The sequence below is a fragment of the Sminthopsis crassicaudata genome, chromosome 3 (assembly GCF_048593235.1).
Source record: "Sminthopsis crassicaudata isolate SCR6 chromosome 3, ASM4859323v1, whole genome shotgun sequence".
NCBI lineage: Eukaryota > Metazoa > Chordata > Mammalia > Dasyuromorphia > Dasyuridae > Sminthopsis > Sminthopsis crassicaudata.
Window position 1 is genome coordinate 563,856,431 of NC_133619.1, and position 15,584 is coordinate 563,872,014.

Consider the following 15,584-nt stretch of genomic DNA (forward strand, 5'->3'; position numbering starts at 1 on the left):
GGTTGGGAACCCTGGCCTTCTCTGTAGGAGCACTACCAACCTCAAAAGACTTGAGCAAATGGTGAAATAATGTGTGCACTGGGAAAGTGAAGGGTACTTTCAGAGGGTGTGAGGTGAGGAAAAGCAGAGAACAAGCACCTCTCAGAAAATGGTCTAAAACTTTTGAAGACATATAAGAAAAGTTCTTTGTGGGTAAATCAAATAAGGGGTTCTGTGGGAAGTTTGAGAAAACTTCAGAGCTCAGGTGGAACTTGCCACTAGGTAGCCTACAAAACATGTTGCTCAGAGACCTGATTAACTTAATGTTTAAATCAGAACCTGGATTGCCTGTCCACATGGCCAACCAGGTAAGAAGATTGATGCAAGAAACATTGGGAAGTTTCCCTGGTTGTACAGCCAAACCATTCATGTGTCTTATCTGCAAATATTTCCAAGCCGGCCAAGCAACTTCTGTTTCTTTCTTCCTTTGTTTGAATCCTATATCATATGTAAGTTACAGATATTCAGTGGCAAAGGCCAAAGCAACTTTTTGACCTTCCCCTCTATGGGATGACTTAATAAACTTCTTTGTAAATTCTGTTAGTTGTGGATTTTGTTCTCAGTCAGTAGAGGCAGGAGGAGAGAAGAAAGGTTTGGCATTGCTCCTTTATGAGTGACAGATAATTAACTAGAAATGGCAGAATGATTACCATCCCCAGCTGAGGACATGTTGAAATTAGATACCTCCAATCAGTAGTGGACTCATTCAGCATATTCTCCTAACTTCAATTCTTTTGGTTCTTTTGAAAAGAATGTGATGGATAAAATCTGAAGCAATCCAAGAAACAAAGATTGCAGTATAGATTTATCACTTAATACATGTTAATTGCAGAACACATCAGCAGCAGGCCTCCTCAGCTGGGCACTTGGCCCCATTACAAGGGAGCCACTGCTTTTTGAATAAAAGAAAACAAGGAAGAAGACATAAAACAGGATAGAGATAAGGGACTTCCAAAGTTGGGAGGGAGAGAGGGAAAAGTGACAATTCCTTGATTTAGTAGAGGTGGTCCAACTTCCTAACCTCAGGGGACTAGGTTCAAACAATGCAACTAAGCTTTCTCACAATCCCCAAAAACTGAACCATTTTTTTCTTAGTAGACAGAAAATGGAATTAGGTCCCTCATTAAACAGAAAAGGAACTGAGCCACATCCAGAACTGAGTCACAGAATAAACTCAATGTGGTTCACGTAATTCTAATAATTTGTTCAAATAATCAAGAAATGTTAAGATGTATTGATTCTGATACAGGGGTCAGTTCCAGTTAGGATGGACTAATTAATATCTATAGAGGGGACCTTTCCACTCTGTCATTCTGTGTTTGTCCTATGATGAAAAGTTCAAAACCAAGAACAAACTCAGCTGTGGCAGTCACTTTCCCAGAAGTAAGAACTCCATGGTACTCACTGCTAATGCAGTCACCAGATAGTGACTGTCAGAAGTAATAGAACAAAGTTATGGCAGACAGGTGGTCCTGGGAATTCTTATATTGAATGAAATTCACATCTTATACTGGACTAGCCAAATTTTCACCTTGTGTTGGAAGGGGTCGAATCGAGAGGAAGCATGCCTAACTGAAGATTTTTATTATTTTTTAAAAAAAAGTTTCTTATTGAGGAATCTGATTTCCTTTTTTGAATCTCAGATGTGGGTCCATTTGCAAGAAATTAAAAGAGATATATTTCAATTACAATGGCTTAATCCAATAGTGATGATAAATTCTACAGGACATTAGCCCCCTTGAGTTCTCTATTTGGGTTTATGATGATTGACTAGGGAGACATCCCAACTTTAGCCTTAGGACTCTTCAGGGATTTGGATATTCAATGTGAATTTCAAACCTACTCAGTCAGAATGTGGTTCTAGTTTAGTAATGGATCAAGCAAGAAGCCATCACTTTCCAGCATGATAACAGGACTTCTGGATTGAGAAATTCTTCAACAATTTGTCATTTGTGAGCAAGATTTACTGGGATTGCTAACAGTAAAAAAGGAATTTCCTTTTCTGGAATTACTAAAGTAATCCAGATTAGCATTGATTTCCTTCTCACATCAGTTTTCTGGAGCCCATCAGAATCCAATGTTGTTTAGGGTGTTAACAATAACATGACTCAAATTTTTATTTTGTATGAGGTCAATTAAAAAACAATTAGTGGAAGGGGCAGAGCCAAGAAGGGGCAGAGAGAAACCAGGAAGCTGTTTCTTAGATTCCTTAAAGTTCTTTAGATACTTTGAAGAGATAAAGATAATTTTAGCAAAGTTAAATTCATTGTAACAAATAACTTTGCCAAGAAAACCCCAAATGAGGAAACAAAGAGCTTGACACAAAGGAAAGAAATGCACAACAAAAAGGATACAAAGAAGCACACCAAAATCTAGAATTCATTTCACATCTTTATTGAATGGAGTAAAAGATAAGTTAACAGTAATTCAAGTGACATAGGAGTGGAATGGCTTGAAATCTATGGCTTTCGAAGAACTTTGACAAATTCTAGGAAGACTATGAAAGCCACAGTCCATATGTGTGTTGTTATATATTTTTTTAACTGCTGAAAAAAAATTGCTATGTTTTGAAATTTTATAAGCAGAATCCACTGACAATCAGAAGGCACAACATACTTGGGAAGAATCCTCTTCAGCTTGCAGGGTGAAAGGCAAGCCATCTAGAAGTTGGTGATGCTCCTTGTCTTGCAGGGGAAGTTTGGAAATGGAAAAACACCAGCCGGGGAGCCTAGTGGTGGGCTGAGAATTCCTCCTTGTTGGAATGCTCAGAGAGACGAATAGCAGCAAGAACAAAGATGAGAATCCAGTGCACAGAGAGTCATGGGAGCAGGCTTTGTTCCTGGAAGTGGGGGGCCAGGAGAAAACATGGGTCTAACAGGGGCTGCAAATGATATATCAGGTAACTGATAAATAAGAGAACTCTGCAGAACATTGTAATAGGCTAGAATGCCAAATTTGTATTCCAAGTATACTCCAATCCTGGGAATAGGATCTTTTAGTTTGTGGTTCAGTGATCCAGGATAAGATTGCAAATAGTGTCCATCTTCCTTCTTGACACATCTCAGGAAAAAGATAGAGGCATATTTAGTTATTCTCCCAGGACTTTTTATCCTCAAATAGGTTGTGTGAATTCCCAGTGTCCACTGAGGCAGTTGTGTCACATCCACCTCCCAGTACTGTATGCCTGAGGAGAAGGCCTGCTCAGCAAGGACCATGGGAAGATCAGAGTCATCACCATGTGGGCTGTCTACCTGCCAGCCTTCTCCAGCTCTTACACTCTTCAGATCCTCAGCCACAATCAGACAGGGACTGGCTGATGCAGGATCCAACCTGATGTCCACTCTGAATTGGTTGAGGGTCTCTAGCATGCCAAAGATAGGACACACTCTCACCTCTGGGTTGAGAGCCTTGGCCCTTTGGGACAATGCTGACTTGCTCCTTTCCAGCAACTCCTTGACATCCCGGAGCAGATCCAGATTGGGTTGGGAGTCTGCTTCCTGTAGATCTAGCATGAGGTCCTGAAGGGTGCTGCTTTCCTGGGATAGTGTCTCCTTCTTGTTTTTTGTTTCTTGATCCATCCTTTCCAGATAATGATATAACTCATCCCACATGAGGGAATCCCGTTCCCGGTATTCTCTGCTGATCATCTCCTCCCAGTCAATAACAGGTTTCTTTTCCTTAACAAGAAGTTTCTTAGTTTCCTTAAAGTACTTCTGTAAGCAACTTTGCAGGTGCTGCATCTTCTTCCTGGAATTGGACACAGCTTCTTCTACAGGACAGTGCCTGTGAGCCCCATGCTCTGGGGCTTGACAACATCTTAGACAGAGCACAGTCTGGTCGTCTTCACAAAAGTACTCCAAGACTTCTTTGTGAATGGCACATCGCCTCTGTCCTCCAGTACTCTGTAACAGCTCGGACCTGAGCTGTTTGCCCAGTTTAGTCAGCTCTGCTAGGCTCCCATTGATTAATGGGAAGCCTCTGACCTGAGACACTTGCCTGCATTCAGGGCAAGAGAAAGCTGTAACTGCTGTGCTTGGGAGACATGCTTGGCAAAAGCTGTGCCCACACCCGATGGTGACTGGCTCACAGAAGTACTTCCAACAGATGGGACACGTAATCTGGTTCTGCAGTTGTTGCAGCATTTCCACAGCAGCAGCAGCCATTCTCCTCTCTCCACTTGCTTCTGTTCTGCAGCAGCTGAGATGAAGAGCCTTCACTTCTATTCAAAGTAGTGCTTCTGAGCAGAAGAAGGCTCTCCTTTTATAGCAGGTAGCCCCACCCCTCTAGAGCCTCCCTGGCAAGGTGTGAATTCCCCTGTCCCAGAATTCTGAAGTTCTACCTGAGAACTCTTCTCAGTTGACAGAGCCCTGAGGACCTCAGAGTTCACACTTTTAGTTGGCTCCTTTCAATGTTTGGATTTCACCATCCTGCAGCTTTGTGGCTGTCTGTTAGGAAGAGCTTTCTTTCCCTTACCCAGCCTTACCCAATCAGTTCTAAGAAGCTCCAAAAGTCCTGTGCATTTCTCCCTTCAATCTACTTTTGGAAAGTCACAGAATTTAAGATTAAAAATGGATCTGCATGGCCATTTAGTTCAAGGAGCCCACAGCCATGATGAGGGCCATCTCCAGGATCCAAGAAGGGGTATTCCTTCTCTGTTGGATCTACAGTGGCATACTTATTACTTCTTCTCTATTGCATTTTTCTCTCAGTTAAGTGTCTTCTTCCTCCTTATTCCATCCTTTCCACAGTTGTCAATTAACCTTCCACAAGCAATCTGAGGATTGAAACTGTCTAAAAAAGTGTAACAGAAAAACTGATTTGCTTCTTTTTTTAACAACAGAATACCTTTTTTATAAACAGTTCAACATACAAAGCACATTAATTGAATTTTTTCGTTTATCATTTTAAATTAGTAGAACAAGACATTAAAGTGTCAACAACTTATCTGCAAATTTAATTTCCTTTCCCTAATCCTACCTTTCTTTCACAAATGGTGCACCTAGAGGACAGGGTCTGATTTGTTTATCTTTTGTCTTCTAATATCTTCCATGATGCCGGTGAAATGATAGGTGTCTAAAAGTGTTAACTGAATTGAATTCTATTGATTTTAAAAATGAGGACTCCAATGAAGGCTACAGCATTGGGATGGCTAGTGCTTTTTTTCCATTCCACTTATTGCTCCATTTGGTCAGGTATTAGATGATCTCTCTATATGTTGTTTAAGTTGTTTAAATTATCCAAGTGTTGTGAGGGCTGCTATTAACATCTGGGAATATGATGGCACAGAGAGGAGGAGCTCTACTTTGCCACAAGCATGATTTTTTTTTTTGAAATCTTCACATTCTTTCTTGAAAGTGGAGAGACATTTCTCTAGAAATGAGGAACAAGGAGGCTTTAATGATTGAGAGTGCCTTGTAAAAAAAGAAGGAAGGATTCCAGTTTTGTGGAAAGGACATGGTAGGGGGTGGAGCTAAGATGGAGGAGAACAGACACAATTCTCTGTAACCTCCTCTAACCTTCTCTCAAACCTACCCCAGATGAATCCTCTAAACTGGTTTTGAAGTCAAAGAATCCACAAATATTTGTAGTACAACACATTTCTAGAAGAAGAAGATACCTTGGAAGAATTTCAGAACAGGTCTGTTTCAATCTGGCAGAGGGACAGTCTGCCAAGCCCAGAGCATAGTATAGGGAGACCAGGGCAAGAAGCTGGAGTGGAGAGTCAAAGTTTTGTAGCTTCCAAGACCCTGGGGATCTTGTGTGAGCCTCCTTAGGCCACTCTGTCCTGGTTGCTACCAGATGGTTTGGCAGATTTGCCTTTTATAAAAAACAAATAGTTCCATTACTGGAAATCAATCAGCAGAACTGCCCCAGGGCAGCTGTCCCTCCCTTGCATTGAAAGCACCTCAAGCCTTTAAAACAATGAATAAAAAACAAAAAAGAACTCAAACCTAGACAGCTTTTATGGAGAGAGAAAAACAGCCCTCAAATCCTGAGGTTCCTAAAGGCAAAGCAAGTCCAGAAGAAGCCCTAAAGAGAGATACAAGCTGATTGCCATTTCACAAAACTTTCTTTGAAGATAGCATAAAGGATCTTAAAAGAGAATTAGAAGAAAAATGGTGAAATGGAATGAGACCATTGCAAGAAGGAATAGAAAAAATGAAAAAAAGAATGCAATGAACAAAAAAATTTAATTGTCCAATTGCAAAAGGAGGTAAAAAAATAACTGAAGAAAAGAATACTCTAATTTTCAGTGTATTTAGTGAACAAATGGAAGTGAATCACTCAAGACTTCAAGAATCAGTGAAACAAAAAAAAAAATTGAAGAAAATATGAAATACTTCCTAGGAAAAATGATAGTGATAAAATGATTGGTTTATACTCAGTGTAGAGCATATAAGTAGGGACTGAGAGCCACTGAGGACAAGCACACTAGAAGCTCTCAGAACCAAGGGGACAAATTCAATTTGAACTTCAATTTCCTGGTGGCTGGCCTGGCCTCATGCACTTTCCCCACTAAAAGCAAGGCCACATTGAAAGGCTCTTCAGAAAGCTGCCCAGCATCAGGCAAAGAGGAAATAAAATATTTGGACTTTAACTCTTGGCTACTCTTCTGGTGATTACTGAACTGAAACAAAGGCTGTTGCCAGAGACCCCAAGAAAACTGAACCAAGAGAACCTTACAAAGGAAGCCTATAAAGGAATAAACATCCCTAAATTGACAGTATGGCTTCATTATCTGTATCTGAAAGTCAAACTAGCTACCAATCAGGGTTGCCTTACCTTTACCAAAGGCGGTCTTAAACATGTAATATGTATTGCTGTAATATAATTCCTAAGTTTCTAAACTTTTTCTTTGTCATTTGCTGGCCATGGTGTGTCACCTGAATTTTGAGAAACTCCCCGGGAAAAATCTCACTTGATTTCTCATGCCAACTTTTGGGTATTGAAATGGGGATAGTCCCTTTGACCATGAATCTAAGCTTTTTTTCATACCAGTTCTAGGACACCAACAAAACCTTCCTGTTGAAAGTGTAGTCTTCAGTATTTCTGTTTACTGGGCTCTGAGAATGATAGAGAATGACTATTTGTCTAATATTTCATAAAGTAGAACCTTGTGCCAGGTCCAGATGCAATGTTGAGATCGAACTCCAAGGGGTAAGTGAATAAAGAATGACAGGGGAACAATAAAACTCAGGGAGATTCATCAACTTCTCTGTCTTGTAGTCTGTTTCTATGCATTATTTAATCAGGCTTCTGATGGAGCACCCATGGAGCTTCATTGGGCTGAAGTTTTATTCTGAGCAATAAGCAGAGCCTGCATGAACACAAATGTTGTGCTACTTGTGAGTTGGAATCAATAGAGCATCTGACCACGATGTTTGACACACCAAAGGGCTTTTAAAAACCAATTTTTATTCGGTTATGAAGGATGAAAACCAAATGAAAGCAATACTCAAGAGAGATTTCTTAGGTGCCAGATAGAATATAAAAGTGAGGATTCAGTCATCATGTTCCTCCTTCCAAAAATATGTACAACTTAAGCCACACCTCAGGATTTAGTAATCCCAGGGGAAAGAAAGTTGCAGTCAGAATATAAGTCATTAAGGTACACCCAATGCCTACTATATACCATCCATATAACCTTAGAAAACTCTCTTCTTTTTGAAAAAAGTCCCTTCATCCCTGCTCAGGGTAATTCTTTCTTCTCTGTGGGATTAATTGAAGGGGAGAGAGAGAAATTGGAGAGGTCAAGGTCTATAGGTATTTATTGCTATATCACTAGCTAATTATATCACTCCCCTAACTGACTACCAGAATTTATCTATATGCTGGGAAGAGGAAGGTCAGAAGAAATGAGGCAGTCTAAGAATTCCAAAGACTAGAAAAGTAACTGTTGGTTAAGAAGTCAGGAAGTCATTTACTCATATGCAGATATTTTGTGTGGGGGCTGATTAGAGTAAAAAAGGAAATGCCTGAGAAAGAGATCAGGGGCATGGCTAAAAGCTCTTTTCCAAGTGTAATCAAATAAGTAAAGAATATTCTTCATGAACCCCTTACTGCTCATAGAAGAATGGTTGAAAATGAACGATATCATTTTTTTTTTTACTGTCAAAAAAGCTTGTGAAATGTTTAAATTTCCATAATATTGTTTATCCTATTGTCAAACCAGGAAACAGGACTATGCCTACTTGCAGTTTAGAGACCTTTAAGTAAGAACCTAGCCTATGCTGCCCAGAACCCTAGTTAGATCCAAAGATTGATGAAGGGAGATTTCTCACAATTGTATACCTCAAACAACCCATATATCTTATCTGAAACCTGAAACTTATTGATGAATCAGTTATTCTTTCCATGCTCTTTGATTAAATATAGATATTTGGGAGTAGGACACCTCTTCATATGAATTAAAGGAATTGCATTCCTTTCTCTGATCCTTACAACTTGGACAGGCCCTAATCTGTCCTTACATTAGAAATCTGATCACCTAATATTGAATTCTTTTCTTAATTAAATGATTTTATTTGATTAATTGCTTTTAATTTACAAAAGTCTATCTTCTCATGTTTTGGAGATTGAGGCTTAAGCTTGTTGCTTAATTAATCGATATACTTAGAAGATCCCACCTTTGTTTACATTAGTAATTTTATCTTTCAGGTGGCAGAACAGTCAACGTGATTAGATTTTCTTAAGATCCTTTTAAATTTCTACAAGGATATATTTCTAGAAGATTTATTCAGCAATAAAGTCTCTTGGCATCTGGAAAACCAGATCTACTGGTATAAATGTGTCTGCAAATCTGTCCTAAAAATAAGGCCCTAAGGATACTGTATGGCTGATTTGCCTAGATATATTTCAGAGTTAATTAGATCAAAATGGACAGTTTTGGGATGATGCCCAAAGACGGTCCCCTAGGGAAGAATTCCTATGAAGAAATGCTTTCCAGAAGCAGACAACTTCGTGAAGTAGACAACTCTTTCCAAAAATTTGCTCTTGCATATACTGATTAAGAACATTAAAGAACTGTTCTACTCTTTTCCTCTTGATCCTTGTTTGTATTTTGGCTTCCATTATATTGATTTGACAGTGTGTTTTAGCCATGGGCAGCCATTTCTTGGATCACAGAGATGGCCCTAATCATGAGCATGGGTTCCTTGCACTAAATGACCATGGAGGAGGGTTTCTCATCTCACATTCTGTGATTCTCTATAACTGGACTGAAGGCAGAGATGCAGAGGATTCTTGGAGAGACTTGGAAGTGATTGGGTATGGCAGGGTAAAGGAGAGAAGGTACTTATGGATCCTGGTGTTTACATGGGGCTCCTGCACAAATCAGATTGTAAAATTCATTGATCTGAAGCTCCCTGTTTTCAGAGGCTTCTTCCTAAAAGATAGGGGAACCATCAGGATGGTGAAAACCATCCATACAAAGGAGCCAACTAAAAGTGTGAACTCTGAGGTCCTCAGGGCTCTGTCAACTGGGAAGAGTTCTCAGGTAGAACTTCAGAATTCTGGGACAGGGGAATTCACACCTTGCCAGGGAGGCTCTAGAGGGGTGGGGCTACCTGCTATAAAAGGAGAGCCTTCTTCTGCTCAGAAGCACTGCTTTGAATAGAAGTGAAGGCTCTTCATCTCAGCTGCTGCAGAACAGAAGCAAGTGGAGAGAGGAGAATGGCTGCTGCTGCTGTGGAAATGCTGCAACAATTGCAGAACCAGATCACGTGTCCCATCTGTTGGAAGTACTTCTGTGAGCCAGTCACCATCGGGTGTGGGCACAGCTTTTGCCAAGCATGTCTCCCAAGCTCAGCAGCTACAGCTTTCTCTTGCCCTGAATGCAGGCAAGTGTCTCAGGTCAGAGAATCACCTTTATGTATCAATGGGCGCCTGCTAGAGCTGACTGAACTGGGGAAACAGCTCAGCTCCCAGCTGTTGCAGAGTGCTGAAGGACAGAGGCGCTGTGCCACTCACCAGCAAGTCTTGGAGTTCTTCTGTGAAGACGACCAGACATTGCTCTGTGTCAGATGTTGCCAAACCCCAGAGCACAGGGCTCACAGGCACTGTCCTGTAGAAGAAGCTGCTCCCAATGTCAGGAAGAAGCTGCAGCACCTTCAAAGTTGCTTGGAGAAGCACTTTGAGGAAACAAAGAAACTTCTTGCTAGTCCCAGACCTCTTATGAACTGGCACAAGATGATTACAGAAGAATACTACAAAATGTACAACCTGCACTTATTCAAGGAATGCCCTTTTGCTAGGATTGAGGAAGAAGAAAGAAGTGAGAAGGACAGACTTTCCCAGCAAATGAGAACCCTTCAGGACCTCATGCTAGATCTCCAGGAAGCAGAGGGCCAAGCCAATGTGGATCTGCTCCGGGATGTCAAGCAGTTGCTGGAAAGGAGCGAGTCAGTGTTGTCCCAAAGGGCCAAGGCGCTCATCCCGGAGCTCAGAGTGTGTCCCGTCCCTGGCATGATAGAGATGCTCAACCGCTTCAGAGTGCACATCAGGTTGGATCCTGCATCAACCAGTCCTTGCCTGATTGTGGCTGAGGATCTGAGGAGTGTAAGAGCTGGAGAAGGCTGGCCGGTGGACACCCACCCTGGTGATGACGGGCATCTTCACATGGTCCTTGCTGAGCAGGCCTTCAGCTCAGGGAGACAATACTGGGAGGTGGATGTGACAGGATTACCTCAGTGGATGCTGGGGATCCACACCCCCTGCTTGAAGAGACAAAGTGGTGGCAGCAAGACCCATTGTCCCTCTGTGTTCTTTCTGAGATGTGTCAGGAAGGAAGAGGATTACTTTTTGCAATCCTACCCTGGATCGCTGGACCACAGACTGAAAAGCCCTATTCCCAGGGTAGGACTCTACCTAGAATACCGTACTGGCACTCTGGCCTTTTACAATGTTCTGCAGAGTTCTCTTATTTATCAGTTACCTGATATTTCATTTGTAGCCCCTGTTAGACCCATGTTTTCTCCTGGCCCCCCACTTCCAGGAACAAAGCCTGCTCCCATGACTCTCTGTGCACTGGATTCTCATCTTTGTTCTTGCTGCTATCATCTCTCTGAGCATTCCAACAAGGAGGAATTCTCAGCCCACCACTAGGCTCCCCGGCTGGTGTTTTTCCATTTCCAAACTTCCCCTGCAAGACAAGGAGCATCACCAACTTGTAGATGGCTTGCCTTTCACCCTGCAAGCTGAAGAGGACTCTTCCCAAGTATGTTGTGCCTTCTGATTGGCAGTGGATTCTGCTTATGAAATTTCAAAACATAGCAATTCTTTTTCAGCAGTTAAAAAAAAATAACAACACACATGAGGACTGTGGCTTTCATAGTCTTCCTAGAATTTGTCAAAGTTCTTCAAAAGCCATGGATTTCAAGCTATTTCACTCCTATGTCACTTAAATTACTGTTAACTTATCTTTTAATCCATTCAATAAAAAATTGTGAAATGAATTCTAGCTTTTGGTGTGCTTCTTTTTATCTTTCTTGTTGTGCATTTCTTTCCTTTGTGTTAAGCTCTTTGTTTCCTCATTTGGGGTTTTCTTGGCAAAGTTATTTTTTACAATGAATTTAACTTTGCTAAAATTATCTTTATCTCTTCAAGGAATCTAAAGAATTTTAAGGAATCTAAGAAACAGCATCCTGGTTTCTCTCTGCCCCTTGGCTCTGTCCCTTCTATTAATTGTTTTTTAATTGACCTCATACATTATAAAAATTCAACTCATATTACTGTTGCCACCCTAAAGAACATTTGGGGTCTGAAGGACTCCAGAAAACTAATGTGAGAAGGAAATAAGTGCCAATATGAATTACTTCAGTAATTACTGAAAAAAAAATTCCTTCTTTAATGTCAGCAATGCCAGTAAATCTTGCTCACAAATTACGATTTGTAGAAGAATTTCATAAGTTCTACTGTCAAGCTGGAAAGTGTTGTTTTCTACCTTCATCCATTTGACTGGATATCTTATGGATCAGAATAAAAATTAGAATTTAAAATTTTATTCCCGTTCAAATGACAGGCAGTTGATGAATAGGTGTTTTGGACCAAAATAAAGACTAAAACAAAAAACGTCAAAGAATAAGGTTAAAAAAAAAATTAGTTACACAAACATGTTGGGAGTAATTTTTTATTTGGGGCAAGAACCTGAAATCAAAAGGGGTATGTATCATTTAGGGAATGACTATGCACATTATGGTCTCAAGATGCAATAGAATGCACTTGAAATATAGAAACAAAATGATGAAAAGAAGCGTTTCAGTAAATTGTGAGAAGACTTCCCATTTGGGCACCTGTATAAGTTAAGAAATATGCATCACTTTTTGAATCTTCTGTAATTTCATTGCTTCTCTGACTCCTAGAGATCAGTCCTTTATAAGGCAAAAGTAAAAGGGGGAGTATAGGTAGAAGAGGGATATAGGGAAGTGGTCTCTTCATAAAAGTTAAGCAATATGGTGATGTCATATTTTGGTGAATAAAATTACAACAAACGCAAATTTTTCTGCAGGACAAGACATTTTTATAATTTTATAACAGTCATGTGTAAACTATTAGTAAGATGGATGACATAGGTAGGCAAAAATTTCCAGTATGTAAAGGGCTGAAACTCTTGAGTCAATGCACTGAGGTTGGACTATCAACCACCTGAGGCTAATTACTAAGTGGACAATACTCTATAAGAATATGCTTGCAAAATGGCCCTTCCCACTATCCTGTGCTGGCCCAATTGTTCAGTGTATACAGAGAATTGTGGGAGGGATTAGGAGGTACAGTAGCACTAGCCAGACTCATCCTGGGCAGCAGACTAGGAGGTGAGGTCTCTGAGATCCTACTCGGCCATTCCCTTCACTTCTACTTCTAAAGACCAAGAATAAAGACTTTTCTTATCCTGACTCCAGCTGATTCTAAGGTATCCAGGGTGATAAAGTGGTCTCCACATTAGCATGAACAGTTTATTACTTAGCGTAGCAGTAACAAAACACTGGGTCTTTGACTTCTATCCCTCAATGCATAGACATATTCAGGGCCAAGAGGGCTTTCTAAACTTAGGTATGTGTTCTTTCCTTTCATCTGCCATTACAGTATTAGGACCTATTTTATCAAAGATAAGACAATGCTGATTGATAGATTGGCAAATAGTGTGACATTAAAGTTCAGATGATCAAGTCACCCTCTGCGAGTAATGGAATGTTCATTGCTAGCTGGGCTTCAACTGCCTCTAATAAATCTTCCCTGGAAAACATAACCACTCCAAACTCTTGTTTGGTCTTTTCCTTGGAGATCAAGCCACAACCAAATTTCAAAAGGAGAAGCAAGGGTAGTAGAGTTGTCCCCTGGGGAGAGCCCAGAACAAGCTAGATTTGTTTTTTTTACTAACTAGTAAACAAAAGCAAGGGTACCCACTTTGAACTGATTAATAAATAGATACTTTGAGGAACTAGACAGGAGAAGTATCCTTTTGAGCTTGGCTAAGAGATGGGGTTTTGGCAAAATAGGGAAGAAAGATGGATTAAAAAGTAATATTAATTATCAAATGATAGAACTCAGTATTAATTGTCTTCAAGATATTTTAAACATTACTCCACATTTCTATTACTCTACACTGGAAAAGAGGGTGGAAGAAGTATCTTTTTACAACTCTTTCTTGTATCCAATTTTAGGTTATTGTAAATTAAGCTCACATTTAAATAAAAAATATTCTGATTAGTATTTAAGTTCTTCACAACCTGGTCTCTTTCTGTCTTTTTAATTTTTGTGTTTTTACTTATTTTACATTACTCCCTTCCATGAAGTTCCATTCCAGTGATTCTGTCCTGCTTGCTCTTTTCCATAAAAAAAAAAACAACACATTTTTCCTCTTTGCCCAGACTTAACCTTTGGCATAGACATTTCTGGTTTCATACAAGAAGAAGCTTAGACACTTGAAGTACAAGAGGGGAAAGTTCTTTCCTCTTTTACCATTTGTTATGTTTAGTGGAATAAATGATTGTAAGATGAAAGGAACGTTAAGGGACTCTGGCACAATCAGGCAATGTTTGAGATGTGACATGAATCTAGGTGTTCTTGAAGCAAAAGCCATCTCTCCATATGTGCCATCACACTTTATCTCTCCTTATGTATAATTCTTAAAAAAAAAAAAAAACTCTCCATGAATGCTCATCAGCAGAATACTAATATTTTCCTTTTCTAGAGTCCCCTCCTCTCTGAATTTCATCTTCTAATTGGAGCAGTTGAAAATGCTAGATTTTTAGAATGTCCTCTCCCTTATATTTGAGAAGACTCCACTATCATCTTTAGTCCTGTCAGCTGATCCTTCTCACTTTCTTACAAGGCCCAATCAAGTAGTTTCTGAGTTTGAAAAACCAAACTCTTTTTAATGTAGCTTGAATCTCACTTTCTCCAGTCAATCACTTTAGAATTTAGAATGATTTGCAATGTGGCAAAGAGTGAGTTCTAATTCCCAAATCTTGAGTTTTCAGATTTAACAAAAACAAGATGACTTTCTTTCATTGCTGCTATAAAGTGTATGTCTGCTCTCTTCCACTGATCTACTTTTCTTTAAACAAATCTGATAATTATATCCAAATCATAAAATTTGAAGCCTATTACTGCTAAACCTCCTTTTATTTATTTTTTTCATTAATAAGATTTTATGCAATGAATGAAGGAGAAAGCAATAAATGTTGGAGAACATGTGGGACAAGAATTCACTATTGGTAGAACTGTGAAGTAACCAACAATTTTGAAAAACAATTTGAAATTTTGCTCAGAATTCTAAACCGTGTATACCCTTTCACCCAGGAATAACACTAATGCCTCTGTTGATTAAATGAAAAGATGGTAAGAGAAAAAGGAAAAGTATCTATATGTTCTGAAATACTTTTATCAGTTCTTTTTGGCAGCACAGGAATGGAAATTGCGGAAAAGTTCATCATTTGGGGAATAGCTGAACAGATTGTAGTGTGTGATTGTGATGCAATATTGCTACTATATAACAAATGATAAGCTCAATGATCTCAGCAAAACATACAAAGAAATAAAGATGCATGAAATGAGGAGAACCAAAAAGACACTGTATACAGTAACAAAATATGGTTTTAAGAAAACATTTACTGACTTTTTGAGTATGATAAATTCCAAACTTAACTGCAAAGGATATATAGAGGAATATGTCATCTGCACATAGATAAAGACCTGATAAATAGAATCATGAGAATGGTGTATGTATACACATTCATGGAAACACACACACCCCCACCCACACACACACACACCCCAAAAACATATTTGTGCCAAATGTTAGCCATCTCCAGAGTGGGAGAGTGGAAAGAAGAAAAAAGTTAAGGGAAAACAAAACAAAACAAAACAATTACCAGATAACTTTATTATACATTTTAAAGAATTTTTATGTAAATCCTTCCCTTTCCCCCCTTATGTTCAGAATAATTTTTTTTTTAAATACAGTGTGCAAAATTAGCAGATCAGTAAACTCAAACTACACTCTAACTCTCAAATTCACACTGAATATCTAAATTTCTGAATATACC

General features: G+C 39.5%; 2 protein-coding genes across 2 annotated transcripts; one reads left to right on the forward strand and one right to left on the reverse strand.

Moving 5' to 3' along the window:
- Window positions 1-2,857: 2,857 nt before the first annotated feature.
- On the reverse strand, window positions 2,858-4,202 carry LOC141562400 (E3 ubiquitin-protein ligase TRIM58-like). The gene is made up of 2 exons (XM_074302441.1): window positions 3,201-4,202; window positions 2,858-2,878 (listed from the first exon to the last, which is right to left on the reverse strand). Exons 1-2 carry the CDS (start codon window positions 4,200-4,202, stop codon window positions 2,858-2,860), a joined length of 1,023 nt encoding a protein of 340 aa, XP_074158542.1.
- A 5,509-nt stretch (window positions 4,203-9,711) lies between these two features.
- On the forward strand, window positions 9,712-11,142 carry LOC141562401 (E3 ubiquitin-protein ligase TRIM21-like). The gene has a single exon (XM_074302442.1). The coding sequence runs from the start codon at window positions 9,712-9,714 to the stop codon at window positions 11,140-11,142; it is 1,431 nt and encodes a 476-aa protein (XP_074158543.1).
- Window positions 11,143-15,584: the final 4,442 nt, after the last annotated feature.